The sequence below is a fragment of the Antennarius striatus genome, chromosome 15, assembly GCF_040054535.1.
Source record: "Antennarius striatus isolate MH-2024 chromosome 15, ASM4005453v1, whole genome shotgun sequence".
In the NCBI taxonomy this organism is placed as follows: Eukaryota; Metazoa; Chordata; class Actinopteri; order Lophiiformes; family Antennariidae; genus Antennarius; species Antennarius striatus.
The window spans coordinates 9,263,130-9,290,949 of record NC_090790.1 but is presented as its reverse complement, the minus strand read 5'-3'; the positions used below and the strand labels follow the sequence as shown (position 1 = coordinate 9,290,949).

Below are 27,820 nucleotides of genomic sequence, written 5' to 3'. Positions count from 1 at the left end.
TGTGTGTGTGTGGGTGTGTGTGTGTTCGTGAGTGACTGAGAAAGAGATTTGATTTTTAAAATCACATTTAATTCATGAAGTCGATATTACAAGATAGTTACATTAACAACACCCAAGAGAGACTCACTCAAACAGGAACACACACTTAAAAAAAAAACCACATCATATGAAATGTGGGCAAAATATACTTGATTTACCCACAAACTCTGACTGAACATAAGTTCCTCAAACAGAGGGAGAGATTTTGATTTGTAAAATCACGTTTATTCATAAAAGCCAAATTACAAGATAATCACATTGACACAAAATCCAAAAGAGATTCACGCAAAGAAGAATTCACATCTCAAAAACAAACAAGGCAGTCAGAGACTGCAACATTCCGCAACAGTCCTGAATTCGAAATTTTACCCTGACGTACTTGCATAGGTCATTGATCAAAGCATTAGCCTTGATCTATGGTCTTACTCACACTTGCCTTCTCCCTCGCTTTTCTGTCTGATCCAGTTCCTGAGTGAACCAAACTGGAAATTTGACCTTGACCTGTTTTTCTCAAGATCAAGGTCATCATCTCATTTCATCCCCTTTGCTTCCCCAGTAATGTGTTTTTTGCTTCATCTTTCTATCTGCAATGGTTTCGAAGATATTTGGTGGACGTACTAACGAACGGACGGACAAACGAACGGACGGATACGCGAACACTGACAATTACAATACATCACCGCTTTAAAGCGGGATGTAAAAATAGAGGGAATAGATGCGCAGATACGCTAACACACTCCTTCCTCTACTCAGGTCAAAGCAGAGAGCGAGAGAGAGAGAGGAGAGAGAGAGAGAGAGAGAGAGAGAGAGAGAGAGAGAGAGAGAGAGAGAGAGAGAGAGAGAGAGAGAGAGAGAGAGAACGAGAGTAGGATTTCCGGTGTCTCCAACCAATGAGCTGATTCCACATGCGGACAGCGAACGCCGCAATCGACGCACGCGAGAGCTGCAGCAGACGCGATTGGTGCCGATTAGGATTCTGTAGTGATTCCGCAACACACGGCCAACGCGAGCAAAGGGAGTCGAGCTGTAACTTAGCCACATGTTTAAATTATCTATTTTGAGGTATCTCGTTTGGATTTCGCTATTTTAAAATTGAAAGCCTTAAAACGCCTAATAGAGACTGCGGCGCTGTTATGAATTGTTCGTTCAAGGTCTCAGGAAAGCTAGCGAAGCGCAGCCGGTGAATTCAAGCGAAGCCCAACAGTTAGCTATCTGTAAGGTTAGCCTGTTAGCTATCCTCCGGCTAATGAGCCTCTAACTCGCTCTCTCTCGCCCGGCACCTGCACGCTGTACTGTGTCATTGCTGGCCGGTATCCGTTAACTCCAAGGCTTTCCGCTTCACATTCCACAGCAGTTTTTCTTTTTTAGTATCGGGGTGACCTGATCAGGTTGGGATCAACAGGGCGGAACAAGCCGTGTCCTCAACTGCCCGGGCACAATGGACAACGCACACACCAAGACGGTAGAAGAAGTTTACAGCTTTTTTAACGTGAATGAAAGCACAGGTCTGAGTTCGGAGCAGGTGAAGAAACAGCGAGAGCGATATGGCCCAAACGGTAAGAAGCTACCTGATGTTCGCTTACTAAAGCGTCATGTTTGGCCCGTAGCTCCCGGCTTGTATTCGGTGACATGCGAATATGAAGGCTGCTGACGTCACTGCATGTTGAATTACCGGCAAACGTCACTCCTGTGATTCACGTCCTGAGGAATAAAATCTGCATCAACTCATTTATACCGTTTTATATATACACACACACCTGCTACAGCAATAATACAGTTAAATTTGTATCAAGGACTGACGTTTCCTGTCTATTTCTATTTCTCTTTCCTTTTTCTGCATTGGATGATCTGCAGAACTGCCAGCTGAGGAGGGTAAGTGAACCAGTGTGTGCAGTATTCATACTTGGACTCATTTTTATAGCCTCAGAATGTTGCTGCATTTATCTACTTTAGATAAAAGAGAAACGTTAACATCAAAGATGTTTAAGTGTAATGCTTATTTTCCAGGTAAATCTCTTTGGGAACTGGTGATTGAACAATTCGAGGATTTGCTTGTGCGGATCCTTTTACTTGCTGCCTGTATCTCATTTGTAAGTATAATAAAGTGCATTCATCTAATTGTTATTACAGTACTTGGATTGAATGTTTAAGTGATTAAGCTATTTAAGTGATTATAGTAGTAGTTAATGTTTGTGATTAGTTATACTGGGTATTGCTTTTTTTTTTTTTTAAATATGAAACCAGTGCCATTGAAGTTATGATGCATTAATACCAGCATACTTGGCCAACACATATTGTATGGGTTGTATTTGCTGATGTATTTGCCCAATCACTCACTCAATACATTGCACAAAACCCTTTCAGTGTTGAGTTACTTGTGTTTTAATTTCTCAATACAGCTCTGCCTTTTAGAGGTGAACACAGCGCTTGGCTGTTTGATTCAGTTGTGAGTCATAGTTTGATAACAGGGTTGCTTGGAGTATATTTGGTATTATATATTAAGTGCATTCAAACTGGTTTGACAAACTTAATAGTTTATTCAAAACAATAATTCATTGTTCAAAAAACATAACTCACTGGGACTGCTTTATTGTCTCAGAATGACTCCAGAAGTCAATGGTTAAAGATAAACAAAAACATTATTAATCTGGAAAAAAATAATTACATCATGTCTTCAGTGTGACTACTGATTGGATGAGCTTCATGCTTAGTACGTATTTATGGTCAAAGAATGAAAGTGACCAACATTTGAGATTTTGTGCAGCCTTTGATAGCAGAGTGAGTGGAGTATGATTGTTACGTCACCAGGAAAGAAAGAGTGTGAACTACGGGCTTCATCCGGCAGACATCTCGCAAGTTCAAAGTCTGCATAACTCGGCAGATCTATGAGATAAAATTTTCTATGTATACTAACAGTAGCTAGGCTTTTCTATTGAACTGTGTAGGAACTAAAAAGAACAACATTGTTTATAATTGAATTATACATTTGATTTTTCATGCTTGAATAGATTAGAGTAGGGAATACAGAGCTGTTTGCATTTTGTTTTGCATATAGTACTTCACTCCTGACAGACTCTAAGAGAAGAGAGTAATTACTATGCTATAAGCTTGTCTGGTGTGACTTGCCAAGACACTTGGCCCAGTTTCTGCAGTATTAGCAAGAGCCAGCTCAATATTTAAAATTAATCGTAAAATGAACATCTACATTACAGTTATTTTGGCATATACAACTGTAACAATGGAGGTCTGGCATTTTTTCACTTTTTCACGTTTGTAGTACCAAACCTTACAATGGTCCAAGAGTCCTGAATATAAAATTTAACTTTAAAAAAAATTATTTGTGGATATGAAATTGGAGTGTGTGAACTAGTAATGTGATAAAAACTACTGCCTGGCAAATGAATAGAATATAACTTTCTGGTATTTGAAAAATATCCACGCACTAGAAATGGAATGAAACCGATGTATTGTTAATGTATTTTACATCTTGGCATTGTTTTTGTGGTATATTTAATCAATTATTAATTGAATATTTGTTATTAATTTTCTTTTTGTTTTATGTGTGTAGGTGCTGGCCTGGTTTGAAGAGGGAGAAGAAACTGTTACAGCTTTTGTGGAGCCTTTTGTTATCCTACTTATTCTCATAGCAAATGCCATTGTGGGAGTCTGGCAGGTAATATTTGTAAATGTATCTTCATATGGGTTATTCAGTTTCTTCTTGACACATGATCTTCTCTTATACGTAAATGCAAATACAACTTTTTTTGTTGTTGTCAATTTCCAAATTTTCCTAATAGAATCAATTGTATATGGTGTCACAAAAGTGAAAGGGTTGAAGACAGTTTTAAAAAATTTGGCACATTTTACTGAAAAGCGTGGATAGGGTTGTGTGCCAAAGTCTGTACTTCACAGGTAAACAACTAGGCACCATCTCTGCTTTCAGGTTCAGGTTCATGTCGAATCATAGGGTGCAAGATTTCCATGACCTGGGTGATAGTAACTTGAGAGACTGTGGCACCCATGCAAATGTGTCTACATTTTTGCATTTTAAGCTGCTGCATTTTCTGTACTGCAAAATACTAAGCCGGTGAAGGCAAAACATCAATCCTGTAGCCAGATCTTCACCTATCATCTTGCTCTTTCAGGGAAACCCAGCACCTCCCCTTTGACAAAGCAACATTAGAACCTTAAGCGTAAATCAAGATAATTGTATCAGTCTGTCCAAATTAGCATGTAAGAAAGTATTTATGTGTCTCTTTGTATCTAGAATGTACCTACTAGGTCTTGTCAGTCCACCAGTATACTATATTTAGTTTCAGTTCCTTAATGAGGTTGTAATGTTTGGTCATCATATATCTTAATTCTAGATAAGAAGCCAAGACATTAAGTAATCGGTTGAGGCATTCTGACTCACAAAAATCCATCCAGTTCTCCACTGGCAACCTTGTGATTCAATTAAGAAGACAGTATGTTAATCTGAAGAAAATAACATTTTAAGTAATTTTAAAATTTATTGACTCACAAAGTAATGCATTAAAAAATCCTGAGGTGAAACTGAACTGACATGAGACAAACCACACAAAATACCTTAACAGTTAAGATAAGATTACTATGAATGACATGTCTTAAATAATGCATTGCTTGCTCTATACCTGTAATTTATTGACACATAGGTAAAAGGTAATAATTACATCTAGTTGTTTATGAATGGCATTTTGTTCTTGTTTTTTAGTTTAAAGGTTTGGGTCATAACAGATTTGTGAGATTTACTTGTCTAAGTATATCTTGCTTGTCTCATTGATTTATAATTATCTGAGGGACTAGTCGGGGAACCCATGACTCTTGGTCTGTGCTTAATAGGTGCTTACCTACTTCCCTTGATTGAAGATCAGTGGCTCTAAGTTCTGTGTGTTTCCTTTTGTGCAAATGACTCAAGTGTTGAATATCTTTAAAAAACAACCATCGATAAACGTCACTGGAAGAACAAACCTTATAGTTACGATTGAAACTCTTTTGCATTTGTTTAAAGAAGACCCATTGATAGGTTTGGGAGTTCTTGATTAAATTGTACATGAAATGTTCACCTAGGTAAGTTTCACTGGGGAGTTGTCTAGTTGTTGTCCTTGGTTTGTGTTAAGAAAGCCTCTGTCGATGTAAAAGTGGAGAAGAAGGCTCTAACTGCCTTTTATCTGTTAACCTTATGCCTTACCTGTTGAAGGTAACAGTTCTTCTCTGAATTCAGTGTGGTTTACGGTTTTTATTCTTTATCACGTAACCTTGTGAACCCTCACCTGTTCTGGCAGGCCCTTAAAGGGATTCGTGTCCCTGTTATCCCTTACAAAAAGCCTTAAGGCCCTGGGGTTGTGTGACCTGTCTTGCCTTGTCTCATTGACTGCTACCGGCCTGCTAGTCAGCCTTGCAGCTGCCACTAAGACAATCAAGTGTGAGCACAAAAAGTCTGACGGGTAAAGTTGGCACCGACAAAGTGAAGAATGATATATAAGGAAATAAGCGGTTTAAGAAGGAACATTTTGGGGCAATGAAGTAATAATGTGACTGCAACTTTTTTGAAACTTTTTTAAAAATAGAAAAAATCAATTAAAAATCATTTTAGCATGTGTTGTGTAATACTTGGTTGAAAAACACAATTTGACCACATGAAAAACTTTCTGTATTCTTTCTGAAACAAGTTTACTCAACTTTTCTATACATTAATTCACTTGTTTTAAATCCCCTCCTTCCTGTTCGACTCAGGAGCGAAATGCAGAAAATGCCATCGAAGCGCTCAAAGAGTACGAGCCAGAGATGGGAAAGGTGTACCGCCAGGATAGGAAGAGTGTCCAGAGAATCAAGGCCAGAGACATTGTTCCTGGGGACATCGTGGAGGTTGCAGGTAGGCGTATTAAGTAAAATATTAAACTTAGTTTTAGCTTAATTTCGTGTCTGCACCCAGATTATGACATCACCAAAAGAGTGAGGAAGCATTTAGCCTTGACTGTTTATGCAGAAACATCAATGACGTTTTTGCATTATAGTTTGTCATCCTAACTATGATGTGCCGCGCTGGTTCTTTTCTATGCAAGTAATAACCAGCCAAGGAATCAATGACTATAATTCAGCAAATTACTGTTGTTGATACTTACGGTAAATTCTGTAAGCATCATAAACAATGTAATGCGCTTTATATTTTCAAAACCGGCAAACAGAGACATACAGAGACATACAGAGACCACACACATGACTGTGTGTGATCAGAGACATATAGAGACATACAGGGACATGCAGAGACATACAGAGACATACAGAGACATACAGAGACATACAGAGACATACAGAGACATACAGAGACATACAGAGACATACAGAGACATACAGAGACATACAGAGACATACAGGGGCATACAGAGACATGCAGGGACATACAGGGGCATACAGGGACATACAGGGACATACAGGGACATACAGGGACATACAGAGGCATGCAGAAGCATACACGGACATACAGGGACATGCAGAGACATACAGAGACATGCAGGGACATGCAGGGACATGCAGGGACATGCAGAGACATACAGAGACATACAGAGACATACAGAGACATACAGAGACATACAGAGACATGCAGGGACATGCAGGGACATGCAGAGACATGCAGAGACATACAGGGACATACAGGGACATACAGGGACATGCAGAGGCATACAGGGACATACAGGGACATGCAGAGACATACAGAGGCATGCAGGGACATGCAGAGACATACAGGGGCATACAGGGACATGCAGAGGCATGCAGAGGCATGCAGAAGCATACAGGGACATACAGGGACATATAGAGGCATACAGCTGATGCTTCATCCTGTTTATCTCCCTTGACTATTGCAGAATGATGGTTAAAGATTTAACTGAAAAAGTTATGCCCTAAGAGCAGAGATCCAAAGTGTTCTTCGACATGTTTTCTTGGCTAACCTCAGCTTGTATGGGGCCGCATATGTTTATAACTGTAGTGTCACTGTTCCTTGTTTGTTTTCTTATTCTCACTGGGCCTCATTCTGTTTAAACTTTTGTCTTTCTTTGGTTGTCTTTCTCTTATTCTGTTTATTTTAAGTATGTAGCTTCTCTTAAAGACTTATTTTCTTTGCACCTAAGCAAATTAAGAATTATTTACTGTTAATCTCCATATACTCTTGTTACAGAAGGAAAGCTAGTTGTGTATTGATTCAGTGGGTTACAGAGTGAGTTGCTGTATCACACAGTAACATCCGTGTTGTTACAGATCTGAAATGAGTTATTTTCTGTTGACTTTTTAAATTAAATGAAGACCCAAGGCTTCGGTTATCTGAAAAATTTATTGGAATTTATAACTAAGTGCCATAACATCTTCAAACTAATAAGTCTGAACCAGAGGAGCGTATACCTGACTATAAAGCTGCCCCTGACCATTTGGGCACACTTTGGTTTTAGTGAAGACAAAATTTTAATATTTCAGCAAATTCATATCATGTACCCTGTTGGTTTAAGCCTCAGTGGTAACATTTGAAACCCTTCTCATGTGCAGGTAAAAGTTTGAAATACTTGTGATACTGACTTGAAGTCTGTGCCCAGCCTGAACATACGGGGTTTTCCTAGGCCTTTGTCTGAGACACATGACACATAGCTATACATAGCAGTGAGCATGATAATCCACATTCAGGTAGGACTGCAGAATATCACTGACAGATTTATCCAAAATTACATTTTGATATCAGTTTGATCAAGGCTGTTTTATGGATAGTAAAAATGGAATAATTTAATGAATTTGTCTATGAGGATATGTACATTAATTGCATCCCGCAAAGCAGTGATTGAAAATATTGAAAACTAATTGAAAATATTCCTCATTAATGATTGGCTGTTTGTCACTCCTGACACATTAGTTTCCTTTATCCAGGACCAACCTCAAGTCTTACATTTGTTATCGTTGATTCTCCTTTTTGACTGGTGAAAATGTCTTTATGATTTCGAGTAGATTGCCATACATTGATGTGTTTGCATAAATATAGTCCCCGTCCCTCCGTCCATCCATCTGTCCATCATCTCCTTTGTGGTCAGGCCACAGTGACTGCAGGCCAGTTATCCCTCTGCCAGCAACACTTCCTTGCTTCTACTGGGGGATCCCAAGCATTTCCAGGCAAGATAAGTTATGAATTGCCTCCGTGGAGTTCTGGATGTAGTGATCACTAACTACAGAAGCTAACATGACTGCGTTTGATCAGCCAAAGAGCGCTGAGTGCATGTGTTTGTCTTACCAGCTGCAGGGATGCCAGCTGCCTCACCAGCGAGTTGTAGCATGACAGGTGATGATGTATGGTTGTTATGCCAGAATGCTAAAGGCTCTTGTCAGACCAGGCGTATGGTTTATATCTTTGGAGTGCATTCAGACTTTGAGCTGTTATAAGTTTGCCACACAAGTTCATTTCCAGCAGAGCAGCTGTTAAGTGTTTAGCGGAATTCTTATCTTAGTGTGTACATATTTTAAGATTATGTGTAATGCGTTTCTATTCATTCCTTTCACACTAGAAAAGAATAAAAACTTGTTGTTGTAATTTGCTATTTTGCTAAACTTAAGTGTTTTGTATGTGTTGAAGGCCTTTTCATCGCAGTACAAATCGATTATCGGCAAGAATTTGCTTTTTGTTTGACCCTGTGTTCTTACTCTCAGCATTTATATAATACAAACTTTTTTGATAAATTAATATGAGGAGGAATTTTTTGAGAGAAAGGACCATGACAGGTTATAACATTTTACGTTGAATGACTGTGCACTTTCTTGGATATGCTACACCTGAGTATGGTCTGATATTTCTCGCAAAAGCTAAATGAATTTTTCTACCCTCACCAAAATAAAGGTTTACCCTCATCATTTGTCTATTCATATATAACAGAGTGTGAGCCATCCATCTCCTTAAAAAAGACTGCACAGAATTCAATTAAAATTTCCCACATGAGGTGTAAATCTCATAATTGCTAATTTCCATTTTTTAAATTTGGTATTTTTCGTCATTTGAACTGACTCCCTCACGTTCAGCAGTAGTAGAGGTTATGGATATTTCACATGAGCACAACTTAAACAAGAGCGCTCCAAGAGTACAAATTTCCCCCACACTTTTAATAACTGGAGGAGTTTGGGGAGCAGGTTTTTGTCTGGTTTTTGACGTATGCATTTACACAGTTCTAAAAGTCATTAGCCAAAACGATGAAAACTTCCCCATCTCATGGTTTTCAAGAATCTGTAAAATGAGTTGGATCATGGCCAAAATTGAGTCAAATCTAAGATGTGCAAGGGTTTATACAAAATTTCATGCAAATCCATCCATGACTTGTTGCATAATCCTGTTTACAAACCGAACCAGTCACATAACCTCCTTGATGCAAGTAATTATTCTAGCTATTCCACATGATCTTATCTTACAGGAAAGGTTCGTAGAGTCCCTGCATTTATGACTTCGGTTTCTGTCTTGCGTTGTTGACGTTGACCATCATGGCAACAGCATCCCATGTAGAAGTTCTGTGTTTCTTTCCCAAAGTTTCCCCTGAATGTTTCTTGCCAGCTGTCCAGAGCGTCGATGTGCATTAAACATGTGACCAATGGCCTCTATTTCTCCTGTCTTTTGAGTTTATCTTTTCAACAGACGCACAGCAGTTTTCAGTGTTAATATTGCCCTGTCCCGTGAGAGAGTAGACAGGTTTGGAAATGTTGCAGGACCAGTTTGATAAATAATTTGTGCTCCAGTTGGACACATGGCCTCATTTCCTCTCTTGTGTTTAAGAGAGCAGGACAGTCTGTGGATTGTCATCACCCAGACTGTTAGTTACCGCCTAACCTCTACTGACTGTCCCACTCATCCATACTCTTTACTTGTTTCTTTGTGACTAATGGATGCTGTTATGGGTATTTATAGGTATTTCTTAATACTGCAATACAGATTAAAAATGGAGTTAGGTGTGATATATTTCATCTAAAATGACATGTTAAATTGATTAAATGAACTGTGAGCAAGTCAAGTCGTCAGTATTATCAAGTTGTCTCGATGATGTATGTATCATGAAAAGAAAATTGACAGATGAGAAGACACAACAAAAGCTGTCTCTTCGACATGACAAATGACATGCTGCCTGATCTAATTCAAAGATAATATAATACATATTTTGTTTAACCCTTTTGTCCCTGATTAATTTCCCCATGGAGAGTTATATAGTATGTTTCTTGGTTGCTGCCCTGTAAATGCTTACACCATGAGCCCTGAGACTATCTGGCAGCGGAAAAGCAGTTGTGAAAAGTAATTCACCAAATTTTAGTGTTAAGCACCAAATATATATTTTCCGACAGATTAAAATAATTGATCAACATATATATTTTTGTAAATCAATTGAAAGTTATTGAAAGACATTATAAAGTTGGCAGTTGGGTGGAATGTTTTTAGCGAGGCTGAAGATCAGCCCGCTTGTCATTCTTTAACAATTCTCTAACAATCTGTCCAACTTTGCCTGAAATATCTCGATGCCATTTGTGGTTAAACCTTCAAATTCTGTGCTATCATCATTGCTGGAATTGACTTCTCACACATTTCTTTACCACACCTGCAATCTGCAAGAAGGGCCTCATACGGAGACTGCAGACATATTGTTTAGCATGTAAGGGATCCACATTCACTGAGAGAGAAAAAAAGTATAACCCCCTGAAGTCCCTATTTAGCTCCCACATAATTGGTAGCTCGGAACCAGTTTCAGTCTCGGGGAGAGGTTAAGACTTTCAGTATGGTGTCATTCATCTAAGGTAGAGCTACGACCTTAAGGTGGTTCTACTCTGATTGGATATGGTCTCATAACTCAGCCTGACATTTGTCTCTTACTGAAGGAAATTCTGTTGAGAATAGCTCAGATCAGGTTCTTTGTCTACAGTACTTTGGAGAGACACAGGGCTTTTTCCCTCAGGCTGTGTGCTCTCTCCCAGAGACCTAAGATCTATTAAAAAAAGAGCATCACATTCAAGATGAGAGGAAAGATGATGTTTTGCTTTTGTTGACACAGCTGCAGTTTAGGTCAGAACCCGGCAATACCAAATTTCTAGAGAAAATTGCAAAATAATTGTAATCATTTCAGAAACTTTGACAATTGGTGTCTGTTATCTAACGTATTATTGAACATTACATAATTTCTGTCATTATGAGTTCATCATTTACAGAAGAAACTAGAACCAATGCAGTCACAGACTGCAACATCCCGCGACAGCCCTGAATTCAAAATTGTACCCTGACCTACTTGCATAGGTCAAAGATCAAAGCTAGTGCTCTGACATACTGTCAAAGCATTACCTTTGATCTGTGGTCTTACCCACACTGGCCTTCCCCCTCGTCTTTCTATCTTATCCGGTTCCTGAGTGTACAAAAGTTGAAGTCTGACCTTGAATTTCCGTATATTGTTATAGTATAAGCAACGTGTGAAACAAGGAACGCATCGGTTAGAGCTTTCACTCCAAGTCAATTCGCTGGCTGGAGTGAATAAAGATCTTCACATCGTGTCACACTCTTAATATTCCAATTCCGACAAGGCAAAGGGTTCTCCTTGCTGAAAACAGAACTTTTTTTTAAATCATGCCCCCTCCCCCAAATCCAGCAGCATGTTTTCAACCGTTCAAAATAGTTTTCCCATTTTTGGACGTGTGTTTTGCAGGACTCATCTAATCCTTCTTCCCATTCTGCCCTCTCCTCCTTCCCCACTTTATTCCTTTCTATTGAGAAGGGGACTGTAGAGTTCTGAGGGTTGTTTTATACGCCTGTCGCCACTCTCCACTGTTCACAGAGGAATCTCTTAAAGTTTTCAGCTGTTATTTTATATGCCTTTTCTTCCACCTTTCCAAGCATTGCGATGTCTCGCTGTAGGCTAGATTTGATATTCACTTTGGTGCAACACTGGCATATTTACAATTGTAGTTTGAAATTTTGTTCTAAAACAGGCATCCTTTTTGGATGCTGTGGGGACCCGTAGATATTACTGGATTAATGATTTTGCATTATACAGTCAGCCAAATATTAGACTTTTATACCCTTAAGAATTTTTTTTCTGTTTATTTCAGCTTTGACTTCTAAGAGATACACTATTATACATATTGTGCACGTTTTCATTTCCTATCCTATGAATGTGCTTTTTTGAAAAGGTTGAAAAAGCTAATTCTTAGTTAATTGGTTTGATTTTCACCCTTTAAGACAAAGGTATTAACGTCAGTAGGTTTAATAGTGCCTGTTCTTTCTTCTGTGGCAGCTTTTTTTTTCAGATTTGGTATAAATTTACATTTGTTTTACTAGGGATTACAAAAGCCATGTGTTAGTGGAAAGAATGAGCAGCAGTCTATTTCCGTCCTGTACAAAAATCAGTGGAACATCAATAATCTTTTAAATGCACGACTTTCTCTCAGCCTTTCTCCAACAACTAGCTTGAGATTGTTTATTTTATTAGTCCCAAGGAGCTTGAGTTGGGATAACACGGGAACTCATTTGTCTTTGTGTGGCAATTTGTATTTGCTCATTGCCTTTTACTTTTATGTATTTTCCATTTTTTGTAATGAAATGCTTTCACTTGTAGTGTAGGACATTTACATCTAAATTTTTGTGCGTTCACTTATCTGTCTCGCTGTCATCAGTTCTTCTTACAGGTGCATTAACATCCAACAGAGAAGCTTAAGCCTCTCCTGTACTTTGTTGTTTCTGCCCACAGTTGGTGATAAAGTTCCTGCAGACATCAGGCTGTCTTCTATTAAGTCGACCACCCTGAGAGTCGACCAGTCAATTCTTACAGGTAAAACTGTTGCTGAATGATTTCACCCTTTTTTTGTTTTGTTTTTGCGACACGGACAGAGCAAGGGTAAGCAACGTCATCCTCATGTTAACACACATGCCCTCATTACATCCTGTTGTCATAGCTGCAGCCAGTACCAAAACACAGAGAAGTGAGTGGAAGTAAATTGATGAGTATGTGTGGGATAGCAGATGTGGATGGATAAAGATCAGAAGGGGAAATATTTAAGACCGTATACCTCTAGAGAGAAGAGGTTTATGTGAATTAAGTCCATAAGTCTCTTGTCTTGTTCTGCTACCTTAATTGGTAGCGAGTTCCATTGGATATTTTGGTGTTTCAGTTATTTTTCTGTTCTCCTCCTTTCCCCATTCATGGCCATACCACTTGTCAAATGCTCTCTCTCCCTCATAACGGTGCAGACTTCACACAGTTGATTACTTGCGCAGACACACACAGAACAACCGTGTATCAGATGCAGGGTTTGAAAGGCAGCAAGTATTTAGTAATTGTCGAGCCTGTTCAGTCAGCTGCAGTCTTTCCCAAACAAATCTAACCAAAAGTGTCAGCCAAGCATCACAACTACAGCTTTGCTCCCCCATGTAGAAACTCTTCCACTGCTTCCCCCGCTTTCATGTCTTTTGCTTCCTATTCCCACAGGAGAGTCCGTGTCAGTGATCAAACACACCGACCCGGTTCCTGACCCACGTGCCGTCAACCAGGACAAGAAGAACATGCTTTTCTCGGTTAGTGACTTTATATATATATATATATATATATATATATATATATATATATATATATATATATATATATATATATATATATATATATATATATACCCTCAGACTCCCAGGCCTCTGGTAGAGGACCCGAGCTTGAGGATGATACACAGATACCACCCCACAAGGGTGAGAGGGACATTTTTTATATATATATATATATATATATATATATATATATATATATATAAAATATATATATATATATATATATAAAATATATATATATATATAAAAATGTCCCTCTCACCCTTGTGGGGTGGTATCTGTGTATATAGATATATATATATATATAATATATATCTCCATAAGAGTAACATTTAAACAGTGCTGTCATCCTCCACATCCCTTTATCCACCTAAGAGTGACAACCTTTTTGGAAAGGCTGTCACTCTTAAGAGTCAAAACCTAAGAGTGACATGTTTGATTTACACATCCATGTGTGAAAACCTTATGGGGTTGTCAACAGTTTTATTCCCTTTATGTCTTTCAATAGTAGCTTCTGACGTTTTCTGTTATTGAATTTAGGAGAGCAGTGTATTTACTTTTGCAAGGTGGAACTTGTTGCATTCTGAATCTGCTCCTGATGTCTTGGTTACTCATGTCTTACAGTACCTGCTAAACTAGTTTTTTTAAACCTATGTCCTATGTGCTTGTTGTAATATTTATTTTGTATTGTTTGACTTTCCCAATGAAACTCCCAGGGCACCAACATCGCCGCTGGTAAGGCTGTTGGTGTGGTGGTGGCCACAGGTGGCAACACAGAAATAGGAAAAATCCGAGATGAGATGGCATCCACCGAGCAGGAGCGCACACCACTGCAGCAGAAGCTGGACGAGTTCGGACAGCAGCTCTCTAAAGTAATTTATGAAGCGCTGTTGTTCTGTCTCACAGTTTTTCTTCCCATCATCTTTATTTAAACTGCTAATTAAACACCCCCAGCTATTGATGTAGCAGCTGATTGTGTCACATTACCTTTTCACCTACTTTTTTCTTATTACAGGTTATCTCACTAATCTGCATTGCTGTGTGGATCATCAATATCGGACACTTCAATGATCCCGTCCATGGAGGGTCCTGGATCCGAGGCGCCGTCTACTACTTTAAGATTGCGGTTGCTTTGGCAGTTGCTGCAATCCCTGAAGGTAAACCAGATCCACAGTCTTGCAGCGGTTTCCTTGACACTTTGGTTTCTCTGAGAGATTCCAGTGCTGTGTTATTACGCAAACTGTTCACTCTTGTGTTTTTAATGATTTAAGGTCCTAGGACAAAAGGATATTATGTTTATCAGCATGTAAATTACATGTTAATATGAATCCTGTCTCCATTTCTTCCTTTAACCGTTCATCTCCTGTCGTCCTCGTGTTTCTTTTACTCTGTAGGTCTGCCTGCTGTCATCACTACATGCCTGGCTCTAGGAACACGCCGAATGGCCAAGAAGAATGCCATTGTTCGCAGTCTGCCCTCTGTTGAGACCCTTGGCTGTACATCTGTCATCTGCTCCGATAAGACTGGCACGCTAACGACCAATCAGATGTCTGTGTGCAGGGTAAGATGAGCATGAACAGCTGCAGAGGAGGGAAAAAAGCTGGAACGTTTTCATCAACAAAAGAGTCATAATGATTTATTGTTTACAATTAGTTAATAATACTTACATACAGGCAGTAATTTATTATATGCAGATATGGTTCCAAGAAGTTGTTTGCAATTTTAGTTGTTTGTAAGTCATAGTTTATTGAATTGCAGTCTATAATTGACATTTGAAGTCATTAAAATGCTATTACTACTCTATATATGAAAGTGCTATCCCCTAAGACCAGAAACAAAGGATATAAAAACAACACAAAATAAAATGAAATACAGGTACAGGTTGTTTCAAGTTAAGTCGTTCTCAATTAGACGGAGGTTGCCAAAAAACCATGGAAAAATAATAATCGAGTTCACATCATTTCACTTAACTTATGGTCTGTCCACCACAAATATTGGACTCTTAAAATCACTATAAAACCACTAAAAGCACATTATATCATATTAATGTACAATTAAAAAGAATGAAAACATAATATATTAAAATACGTATGTGAAGGGGCAGCAGTAGCTCAGTCCACTGGGTCTTGAGCTGGGGACCAGAGAGTTGCTGGTTTAAGGCCCATGCGGAACAAACATTTTGACGTGTGAACTGGCAGTGAGAGTTCACCTCCTGAGCACTGCCGAGCGTGTGTGTGCGTGCGAGTGTGCGTGTGTGTGTGTGTGTGTGTGTGTGTGTGTGTGTGTCATGGCCTGTACACATGAACATATGCGTGTGAAATTTCTGTAAACTGAGTGGAAAAACAAATATCCCCGAGCAAATAATTAAATTACATTTCTGTTTTCTTTCTTAGTATTGTTTAACTATCCACCGTTAATCGTCACTTGTAATTCACGTAGTCGTTTTGAATTCAGATTAGTTTATGTTAAGACTTTGCTCCTAATAATTTCATTCTTGAGAAGAAGAAAAACAAAACACTTCAATAAACTTTTGACCAGTTTTTTAAGTTTGTCCAACAACAGCAGCCAGAGTCGGCTGTTGGTGCTGAAGATCCACTGTACAGTACTGTAGCATGTAGCATGTAGCTTACCTTTAGAGCGAATGAAGAGAAGCAAGAGGGAATTGTTGTTGGTGAGAGGCAGAGTTGTCATCAGAAGATGGTTATCACTACCACCAAATTAAATGGCCTTTGCTTTATGATTTATATATATACTGTATATGTGTGTGTGTGTGTGTGTGTGTGTGTGTGTGTGTGTGTGTGTGTGTGTGTGTGTGTACACGTGCTGAAATGCTCAGAGAGTCAACTGTGGCTGTGGTGTGTTGCGCTGTATGATGAACCGAAGTGTGTATTTTGAAGTTTTGGGTCAAGGAAGCATATGCTTTTATTTTGAAGAGAAAAAAACAGCACTTCTGATGAACAAGCTGCCCACAGGGTAAACCCAGGAGAAAATGAGCACAGGATGAAAGAAAGTCTTTCTGCCGCAACTAGAAGGTGTCTTGATTTCTCAAAACAACAAAAAAAAACCTGACACAACGCAGAATCTGAACCACTACACAACAACAAACTAAAACAAGAGTGGGGGACAAGTGTTGGAGATGGGTGAACGTGGCGGTGCTGCTTGGCAGAGGTTGTTGCAGAAGGCAGAACTGCAGGACAATAGTTAGATATGGTGGCACACATTTGTTTTTGTCTCTGAATGTTTGTAAGTGGAATGTTCGTAAGTTGAGGACAACCTGTACAATTGAATTTTTGATTGAAGTGGTTTTAGAAGAGACTAAGCTGACCTGGTGGATTTGGCAGTCATTATCAATGGGGAAAACACAGCAGAAGTTTGTCGTTGGAATAAGTTGTTGAAAGAAAGCTTCATAAATTTTCAGTGAGTTAAAGAAAGATTAAGTGTCAATGAATGTTGTCAATCCACTTAACTTTAAATAAAAAAACAACAACAACAGCACGAGTGGTTTTAAGAGCTGCGTGTTCATGTTTTACCATTCGCCCTGGAAAATCTGGAAGACGGGTCCAAAAATAACCAGAAATTAAAACCTGCCATACATGGAAGGAGCAAGGGTTCGGATACTTTTCTGACATCGGAGAACCTTTTAAGTGTAGCCTTTTCACAGAGCAGTAAAACAACCCTGACCACCTTTTGCTAACAGTAGTGATTTATTTCGCTTTCAGCGCTGCAGCATACGTAATAACAGATAAAGAATGATTTCCATGTACTTTTTTCATCTTAGTCCTCCTTTGTGAGCAACGTAGGGTAGCAAAAGGTTTGGAAACGCCTCGATGTGCATGTATCCTCCCACCAATGTGTGAGCGTGAATAACTTCTGGCCATATGGACAGTTACATATTTGCTGTCTGTTTTAATCTTGTTTTATACATTCCACTTCTCTTCAGTGATACGTGCTATCTCATTTCTTTCTAGGCAAATAGATTTTTGACACACGTTTCTCTCCTTCTCAGTTTCTCCATCTTTCTTGTGTTGGTCCTTATTTTGTTCCTTATGTCCTTCCTGCCTGCATCATTCTGCTCTCCCTTCCTTTCTCTTTCAGGCAGCATGCTGATCAGTATGCAGTAGTTAGTCACTTGCAGCAGAATCAGCAGTAGTTGCATAACTGACCTTGTGTTGATTTTCTCTCTCTCTCGGTCTCTTGTCTATATCCTCTTGGCTTCTAGACTCTTTTTTTTTTTTTACAATTTTAATGTCTGAATCATGCTAATAATTGTTCGTCTTTTTTGTACTACGGAACCCACAGATTTCTGTTCCTGGTTATTGGATCGATTGAGAAACTGGAGCTTGTATTTTAGGTGACCTCAATCCAATTAGGATGAGAGAAAGATGTAACTAAATGTTCCCGCTTAGTCAAATTTCTTGTTTGCGCTCCTACTTTGTCAGGCTGTGGTTGACATCACTAATTTTCATAGTCCTACTGGTGCCGGAGGGGAGTACAGCCGTAATGCCAGCTCAACATTTTATTCATAGTTGTTTATTTAACACCCCTCATAAATCTGCTTTTCCGCTTTTATTTTGGCAGATGTGATGGCTTGATATGCAGAGTTCATTTTAGCTCAAGAAAGTACTGCATCCCAGGGATGTGCTTCAAAAAAAATTTGTGGATCCCTACATGACGTTTATGCATCCCAAAAGTAATAAAAGAATATACGGTAGAAAACGTATACGCAAGGATTGGGTTTTGCCAATAGTACAATATAAAAACTAAACAAACTGTTAATTTTAATGATTTTATTTATAACGACGTTATAACTGTAAAAAGGAAGAAAGTAATATAGATGTAATACAGACAGTGGATATTTTGCCCAATTCATATATTCTAATTCATATATTACTCAGTGGACACTGGACCAAGTCGACAGAGCCTTTGCATTTTGTCTTGGGTGCTGACATTTAGCCGTGCCTCACCCATTGCGTCCGTTGTGGTACAAATGTTTGAATTTTTGCTGGTCTTTGCTTGGCTTCTTTTGCATCTTCTTCCGTACTCTACACAGTAATATCTGGCTCTTTTCATTAACTTTTGTTTTGTATTCAGGAAAGCACTCATTGTCACTTTGGTTTTCTCCAACTTTTGCATCTTTTTTGGATGCATGGTGATAATGTAAGACTAACTCGTGGTTCTGTCACTGCAGCATGTAAAATGAGCAGATGTCGTGTTACCGTTTGGTTGATTTTATTCATTCATTCATTGTCATAACCGTTTCATCCACCTATCCCAGCTTGTCTTAAGGCGTGAGGTGGCGCAAACTCTGGGCGCGACGCCAGTGCACCGCGAAGCCACACAGAGACGCAGACAAACATGCACTCACACTGTCACTCCTACAGGCAATTTGGAACGGCCAATTAACCTGAAGCACATGTTTTTGGAGGTGGGAGGAAGCCCGAGAACCTGGAGAGAAAACTAGGTCATGGTCAAATTTAAACTTTTTTGCACAGGAACCGGATAAGATAGAAAGACGAGGGAGAAGGCCAGTGTGAGTAAGAGCATAGTTCAAAGCTAGTGCTTTGACCAATTACAGTAGGTCAGAGTACTAGCTTTGATCTTTGACCTATGCAAGTAGGTCAGGGTAAAATTTTGAATCCAGGGGTGTCGCGGGATGTTGCAGTCTGTGACTGCCTTGTTTGTATTGTAGGTATTTAAAGCTTGCGCCCCAGGTACGCACGTTGTCTGATGATTGTGCGTCCCTGTCAAAAAATGTGCTTGAAGGACGCACGCAAAGGAGAACACTGGATATGAGAATGTGTTATCCTCAACAGCAGCGGCTCTTTTGTTGCCCGGATGAACTTGCTACTGTTGATCGATTATGTTGATTAAGTCCCTGTAGCTGCATCTTATTTGGACAGGGAACTAAATATTAAAAACATATGATTGTTTGTGCTTATGAAAATATAGAAGTTACTCCCTCTGATGTTCAGCAGGAAACACTTTGTTGACTTATGAAAATGCGCAAGAAACCAGACGCTGTGAAACCAATATCAATCTCTAAAAGTTTAGATATTCGAGGTCCAAATATTTCTGCCTTAGATTGATTGACTTTTACACTGTGTGTTCATTTGGTGTGACTGCAGACAGAGGAATTTTGCATTTGCTGTACTCTAAGGTGACATTTATGGAGATTCCCCACCAGACTTCCCAGCGTCTGCTTTGGCTCAGTTCATCATAATAGTACTCTGTTTTATGTTCGAGTGGACTCAAAGGTGTGACGGTTGATTTCCTGTGGATAGTCAAACACTGCCACCTGCTGGATGTAATACCCAACATTAGTTGAAGGGATTTACTGAATAAAATACTGAATATACTGTTTATGAAATTTATCCACAGAGGTTTTGTAATTACTAATTAATTTGTCTTACCCATGTTTTGGTTTCTAGATGTTTATCATTGATCGAGCGGAGACTGATTACTGTTCATTAAAGGAATTCACTGTTACTGGCTCCACGTATGCCCCAGATGGAGAAGTGTGAGTATAAAATGTTCCATAGAATAAAAATAGCATGACTTTCATTTAGCCTTATTGTGTAAAATGTTTTTACATTGTACAACAATTTGTTTTAAACCTTGTCTGCATCGTCTCCTTTTTTTGTTTGTTTCCCATGCACACTTGTTTTCTTCTCAGGTTCCACGAGGGAAAACCAGTCAGATGTTCCCAGTATGATGCCTTGGTGGAACTGGCCTCTATTTGTGCTCTCTGTAATGATTCCTCATTGGATTATAATGAGGTTGGTAGTGAGTTTTTACTGCGTGTTACATAAGGTTGACCTGGTAAGAGTATAGAGGTGGCCTAACCCACTACAATAAAGTACTAATGAAAGTTTCCTCATGTATTCTGTTGAGTGCAGAGACCTCTTAACCACATGCTGCTAGCCACACCCACTGCTCATCAGAAGTTACCTGTTCTGATATCTATGTTCTACTTCGGAGCAAAACTTTGTTGTTGTCCAACCCCTCTTTTTGCTAGTAGATAACCTTTAACCTCAGGGTTTAGTCGAGACTTTTTCGTAAGGGTTTTTCTTTTTTATATTCAGGCCAAAGGTGTGTACGAGAAGGTGGGTGAGGCCACGGAGACGGCGCTCACCTGCCTGGTGGAGAAGATGAATGTGTTCGATACCAATGTTAAAGGGCTGTCCAAGATCGAGAGGGCCAACGCATGTACTTCTGTAAGTGACCTTCACTTCTTCAGTCATAATGACACCACGACATTTATTTTCTACACGTCATTCAAATCAGCTGAAGACTATGAAGATATTTGTGTTTGATTATTTCTTCAGGTAATCAAGCAGCTGATGAAGAAAGAATTTACACTGGAATTTTCCAGAGACAGGAAGTCCATGTCTGTTTACTGCACTCCCAACAAGGCTCGTTCGTCTGTTGGCAAGATGTTTGTAAAGGTACACACACACACACACACACACACACATACACACACACACACATGTCCTAACTAGAACCAAGGCAATCAGACTGCAACATCCCGCGACACCCCTGAATTCATAAATGTTACCCTGTAACATCCCGCTTTAAAGCGGGATGTAATCATTAAAGAGCTACAGATGTCTCAAGAACAATTTCCTTTGTGTCCTGGTCCTGCCGCTGTTTCTCCTCACAGGGGGCTCCTGAGGGGGTGATCGACAGATGCACACACATCCGCGTAGGCAGCAGTAAGGTGGCCATGACCCCTGGTATAAAAGACAAACTGATGTCTGCGATCAGGGAGTACGGAACTGGCAGGGACACGCTGCGCTGTCTGGCGTTAGCCACCCGAGACAGCCTCATTAGCAAAGATAGCATGGTGCTGGAGGATTCCAGCCGCTTCATCGAATACGAGGTGAGACCCAGCTCAGACATACGTGGGTTCATTTGTAGTGTCCTGCTTACTCTTCAGATGTAACTTGCTAACTGTCAGGGTCTGACAGTTATAAATAGCTAAATAATCTGGGTGTGAATCCATTTGTCCTTTCCAGACCGATCTGACATTTGTTGGCTGTGTGGGTATGCTGGATCCCCCCAGGGCGGAGGTGGCAGCCTCTATTAGACTCTGCCGTCTGGCAGGCATCCGGGTTATCATGATAACCGGAGACAACAAGGGTATGTTGAGAAAGTCTGTTCAGAGAGAATTTCTTCCTCGTTCAAAATCAAGAAAATCAAATTATTTTCCCTTTTATTTGCATCTCAGGGACAGCAGTGGCCATTTGCAGGCGTATAGGAATTTTCGGAGAAGACGATGATGTTTCCAGCATGGCCTTCACCGGACGAGAGTTTGATGACCTCTCACCAGCGGCGCAGAGAGATGCTGTGGTCAAAGCCCGTTGCTTTGCCCGCGTCGAGCCGTCACACAAATCCAAGATCGTCGAGTATCTTCAATCCTATGATGAGATCACCGCTATGGTAAGAAATGTTCATCCACCGTCTTTTAGTCTGTGTTGTCGTAAACATGTCCTTCAGCTATGTTATCTTCTTAAAGACAGTAAAAACCAAAAAAGTGGAGATTTTGCACTGTAACATACCACTGTGAGATTAATTGTGAAATCATTTGATTATCCTCAGACTGGTGATGGAGTCAACGATGCTCCAGCTCTAAAGAAAGCTGAAATTGGTATCGCCATGGGCTCGGGCACAGCTGTGGCTAAGACTGCCTCAGAGATGGTGCTAGCCGATGACAACTTCTCCACCATTGTAGCTGCAGTTGAGGAAGGCAGAGCTATTTATAACAACATGAAGCAGTTCATCAGATACCTCATCTCTTCAAACGTGGGCGAAGTTGTCTGGTAAGGACGACTGGTTTGCACGAAGACACGCTGCCGTATCTGTTACAAACACATCCCTCTTGATACGCACCCACCATCTATTCGACGCCATCGCAGTCACAGTCATGTTTCTCTTCTGTAGCATCTTCCTGACTGCAGCTCTGGGGTTCCCTGAAGCTCTCATCCCCGTTCAGCTGCTCTGGGTCAACCTGGTGACCGATGGTCTGCCTGCCACTGCTTTAGGCTTCAACCCCCCAGATTTGGACATCATGAGCAAGCCGCCACGCAACGCCCGCGAGCCCCTCATCTCCGGGTGGCTCTTCTTCAGATACCTAGCCATCGGATGTAAGTGCTTGTTGCATGTGAGGTCAGGTGTCTCCCAATAACAGAGCAGTGCTGGGGTTAAGAGGTCAGCAGCACAGGCTGTTGTTTAACAAGAAAGGACTGATTTGATTTTATTTATTATTATTATGACACATCGACCACCAGCACATGATTGTATGTCCCTGCTGCACCATACGATCAATGTAAACTGTGACCTGGCAGCAGCCTGCCACATTAGCACAACGTCAAAGAACATGCTAACGCCACCGGACAACCGTCGCAGTTAATTATAGCGTGCCTTCATCTCGATCTTAAATGAGCAGGTACCTGTATCATTGTGTGGGCATGACTGACGTATTTCCCATCTGCATCATCAGGTTACGTGGGCGCTGCTACTGTTGGTGCTGCTGCCTGGTGGTTTGTTGCTGCTGAAGATGGTCCAAGAATCACTTTTTACCAGCTGGTATGAAATACAGCCAAACTCACATTATCACTCTAATTAAACACACAAAATGAATCTGTTATTTATTCGTTTATTTTTTTGTTCTACTTGTCCAGAGTCACTTCCTCCAGTGTGGTCCAGAAAATCCAGACTACCAGGGTCTGGACTGTAAAGTGTTTGAGTCCCCTTACCCGATGACTATGGCCTTATCTGTGCTGGTCACCATTGAGATGTGCAATGCCCTGAACAGGTCGGTCTGAGTGCTGGTGTCTAAAAGCACTATATCAACAGTTGTGTGTTCAACATGGTTTTTATTCAAAAGAATAAAAAAAACAAAAACTGTTATACAGTATATTGCAGTAGTTCTGATTCCAAGCTCTTCAGTCAGTGAGTTACTTTTTTAACAGACATACATTTGTTTCTGTTGCTCAGCGTGTCAGAGAACCAGTCGTTGCTGAGGATGCCTCCCTGGGAGAACGTGTGGCTGCTGGGAGCCATCTGCCTCTCCATGTCGCTTCACTTCCTCATCCTCTACGTCGAGCCTCTTCCAGTGAGAAATGTTTTTTTCATTTGACTCATGGAATGTCATATATTTATGAAATGACGGGGCAAACACATCAGAATTAGCATTATGATCAAAGAATGACGAAACCCTCTGAAGTCTGTGGACACGTGGGAATGATTTTCTTTTTTGCAGAGTCTTGTAGTCTTATGAGATCACTATTTATCACCTTCATCACTATTTCAGGTATTCCACTGGTCCTGTGAAATTATATCTTGTGAAGCCACTGAACAGACCAAACACTTTGTCCACAGATAAAAGCTTTCTTTCGCAAATGATATGAAATTTTAAAAAGCAACATTTTTAGGTTTTCTATCAAACCAATTCTTTACACATTGCTCTCGGACAGACAGGAGCCTCATCTTCCAAGACAACTTGAAAACGCTGTGCTGTAAATCTGAAGTGTCGTATGTGAGCGTCATTAAAACATGTATTTAAGAAGATTCCTCTGAATGGAGACCACAGAGGGTGAAATGGGGATCCAGTCTGGTGGTTCACGTGACGGTTAAACTTGTCCTTTTTTTGTGTGTGTGTGTAACTCTTTCCAGATCATCTTCCAGATCACACCTCTGAATCTGACGCAGTGGCTGATGGTGCTGAAGATCTCACTGCCTGTTATTCTCCTGGATGAGTTTCTTAAGTTCGCAGCCAGGAACTACCTGGAGCCTGGTAAAGAACTGGAGAAGCCTGCCAGCTCTAAAGGCTGCTGCCTGTCTGCATGCATGGAGGGCATCTCCTGGCCCTTCGTGGCCATTTCCCTCCCCTTGGTCTTCTGGATCTACAGCACCGACACTAACATGGCAGACATGTTCTGGTCCTGACTGACTTAAGCACAACCTCAACATTTCACCCTTCACCCCCTTACTCCCCCCTCAGCATTACCTCCTTCTGTCCTCTTTCCCCTCTGCCTTCCTACATGTGCATAGCTAGCGCCTATGCGTGTTTGTAGAGATAGCGTGTGTACTTGCGTGTGTCTGCATTGTGTGTATGAGAAGGACCAACTTTAACACATGACACATTAATAATAGAAGATGATAACATCATGTCATCACCTGGTTTGAGTTTGGATAGGAGACCAGATGAGGCTTTAAATGTTAGAAGACCATCACTCCTGTAGCTGTGGACTTTGTTGTTGGTTTGAAAGAAAACATCCTCTTTCCATTTTTTTTTCTTAATCTCAATAATTCCTTTTTAAGGTTTATATTTTTTAATTATTTGGGAATATCATTTATCTTGTATCGCACCGCCAACTGTTTTGTTTAACATTCCTCTCAAGAAAAGATTAAGATATCAGCAATCCATTGATCTGTACAGATTGAATTTTATGCAAATTTTTTTTTTAAATGGCTTTGTAAATTTTTTGACCAGCGTGGCTTAGACATGCCTTGATTTATTTTCTAATGTTTACCATTGTGTCTTCAGTATAAACTCAGAACTCTTTCAGAATGATGAACGCCGCGCGGCAGACCTCGACGGGGGGGGAAAGGTTTTGTTCGAATGCCCTGCAGAAACAAAAGGAGAGAAAAAAAAAGTCAAAAAAATCCGCATGTCCTGTGAACAAGCATGAACTCTACATGGTTCCTCATTTCTAATTTATCCAGCGTGCCCTCCCTCCATGTGAAAAAAACATGAATCTTGTTTTTTTGTTTTTTAAAAAAATTCTAATAATTTGAGAAGAAGCCAGTTTTTCTGCACTGGGCAGAGCACAGCTACCTCAATATAATGAAAGTTTTTCTGTTTTATTTTTTCGCTCATCTCTGGATGCTTTTCCTAAACAGCCTTGCTAAAGAATAACATCTGAGGTGTGCCCCTATTTGCTTGTGCAGAAAACGGAACAAAAATGTCCTCCCTTCTTAACATTTTTTAAGGATGTCTTGTTTTTTTTTGTTTGTTTTTTTGACATTCATTGACGTGTTTTGCTTTGGAGACAGAACTGACTGGGGATGTCGTTTATTTATTACCATCTCCATGGAGTTTGATTCAAAGGACTGTAATACTAAAACTTTCAGATAAGAGATAATACTAATACTGAAAACTGCTCCAAATGAACTTGGATTGCAAAAAGAACCAACCCAAAATGCTGTTTTCTATTTCAAAAAGAAGAATACACTCATAAACCCTTTGAATCAAAGTGTTTTCTGTCTTTATTTAAAACAGTCCTGGCCAGTGGTTATCAGCATTCATATCCAGTGTTTTTCAATGTACATTTAATACTTGAATACAATTCATGTCAAACACAAACGCTTCAGTTTTCTTGACACATGTTGAGCAGGAGAAGAGTGATCCAGAGACGATGATTTTGTGTGCTTTTGATCCTTTCAGGCGTTTGTGTTGGGGTTTCATGCTTTTGTGTGTACGTGTTGGATCAGAGCTCACACCGCACACCCTAACCTTTATTTTATAGGGAAATCTCTTCATGTGTGGAAAAACTAAAGCATGTTTTTTGGGGTACAAGCCTGAGTTTGTTTGCACTGTGTGTTGGTGTGACACTTTACAACAACTGTGTGCTTTTCCTCCACAATGCCTTCCATTGGCTCCCTTGTCACAAGAGTGAGTATCCATTTGCTTTTTTCACATTTCAGTTCAATACTGTAGAGTTTGAAGAGGCATCAGAGGCTTAGAGATACTAGTGAGACTGCCTTTGACCATTTTGGAAGCACTATAAACTTAGGGTTAGGCTGTGATGTCGAACACACGCCACTGTTTTGAATGTCACCGTTTGCTGTTCTCTTCACGCCTCTGACACTCACTTATATTTGTGGAACCGATGCCTGTTTATAAAGCCCTAAGAAAAAATCAGAAGACTTTGAACTTAAATTTTTTTTGCATGAATCTGACAATTGTTCAAGTACTAAAATGCTTTCTCAATCTTTTTTTAGGTTGGCTCTCTTAAAAGCAAAGTTTGAAGAGTGCTCAGAGGCTGGAATCATCCTGCCATCCACCAAGATTGCTCACTTTAACCTCACCCACCATGATGACCAGCAGTGTGTACCCTTGCACAGCCAACTACACACACACACCAACAGTAATAAGACCAAACGCACAACGGTATACTTACGGGCTGGAAGCACACTTCTTTCTGCCCATGTGAACCACAACTTAAAGCTACACACACACACACACAACACACACACACAGACAAACACTCACTTCTTAACACACTTATACCTCCGTGTGCAGATGTTACATCAGGATGACACTATTCCAGTTTTGTGTACAGGGACGTTCTGAAAACCCTCAATGTTCCTTCTTGCATGAATAACTTTCCATCCTCCATGGTAGTTGACCACCTAGAAATACTTAGAAACACCAGGTTGAATGGTTTTAGCTGTACATCATGTACAAAATATTCATGCATGCGATTCAGCTGTATGTAGGCTTTGCTGTTTGTATTTATAGACTCTAATGTATTATACTCAGATGTTAAGATGCTTTTAAAAAAGACTGCTATATCAGATATTAGGAAATCACTGTTTTTACTGTGACAGTGTGGGATGTTTCACAACAAGGAGAAAGACAAGGAGAAATGACTCATGCTGAATTCAACTGTGCTCTACTTGAATTAGATTTTTTTTAACTTTAATTTTCCCCTATAATTACTGTAGACAGACATGGTCACCGATCTGTCAGTCCTTCGCATTGAGGACAGCAGACTAGATTTATTGGTTAATCCTGCAATACAACAGTATTGTTGTCTTATTTCCTCTGTATTATTATAATTATTGTCATGTATCCTTAACTGCTGTAAAACTGTGATCTAATGTTAGGGGGCTATTCAGTCCCCACAGAGACACCTGGGTGAAGGATAATTGTGTAAAAAAGGCAATCATTATTGATGACTAATGATGATTGTACATCCATTACTGAGGTTGTGTTTTCAGGTAAATAAAACAATATATTTGAGTTGTGTCGTGTGTTTCTTATTCAAGTGAAGGGAGTGGTGTATCGTTGCAGTTTTTGTTTTACAATACTTTTTGCACAAATATAATCTATTATTGCACTGGAGTCGCACTTGGAGTCTCCCCTTCCTCTTGCCCACGAGTCAGCTGGGA

General features: G+C 39.9%; 1 protein-coding gene across 4 annotated transcripts; it reads left to right on the top strand.

Annotated features, from left to right (window-relative positions):
* Positions 1–942: 942 nt before the first annotated feature.
* atp2a2b (ATPase sarcoplasmic/endoplasmic reticulum Ca2+ transporting 2b) lies at positions 943–27,671 on the top strand. 4 transcript variants are annotated; one of them, XM_068334117.1, is made up of 24 exons: positions 943–1,595; positions 1,894–1,911; positions 2,047–2,129; positions 3,608–3,712; positions 5,794–5,932; positions 12,792–12,872; positions 13,530–13,615; positions 14,356–14,511; positions 14,655–14,796; positions 15,034–15,200; positions 20,068–20,156; positions 20,313–20,415; positions 20,722–20,853; positions 20,965–21,084; positions 21,303–21,521; positions 21,658–21,781; positions 21,870–22,081; positions 22,241–22,461; positions 22,583–22,785; positions 23,142–23,227; positions 23,323–23,456; positions 23,639–23,756; positions 24,317–24,437; positions 26,648–27,671. In XM_068334117.1, the coding sequence occupies exons 1-24, from the start codon at positions 1,478–1,480 to the stop codon at positions 26,659–26,661; spliced, it is 2,991 nt and encodes a 996-aa protein (XP_068190218.1). In that variant the 5' UTR covers positions 943–1,477; the 3' UTR covers positions 26,662–27,671. The 4 variants fall into 4 exon arrangements, 3 of the variants coding, with proteins under 3 accessions (XP_068190218.1, XP_068190216.1, XP_068190219.1); XR_011038150.1 differs by having other exon boundaries at positions 945–1,595; positions 24,317–26,318; XM_068334115.1 differs by having other exon boundaries at positions 945–1,595; positions 24,317–27,671.
* Positions 27,672–27,820: the final 149 nt, after the last annotated feature.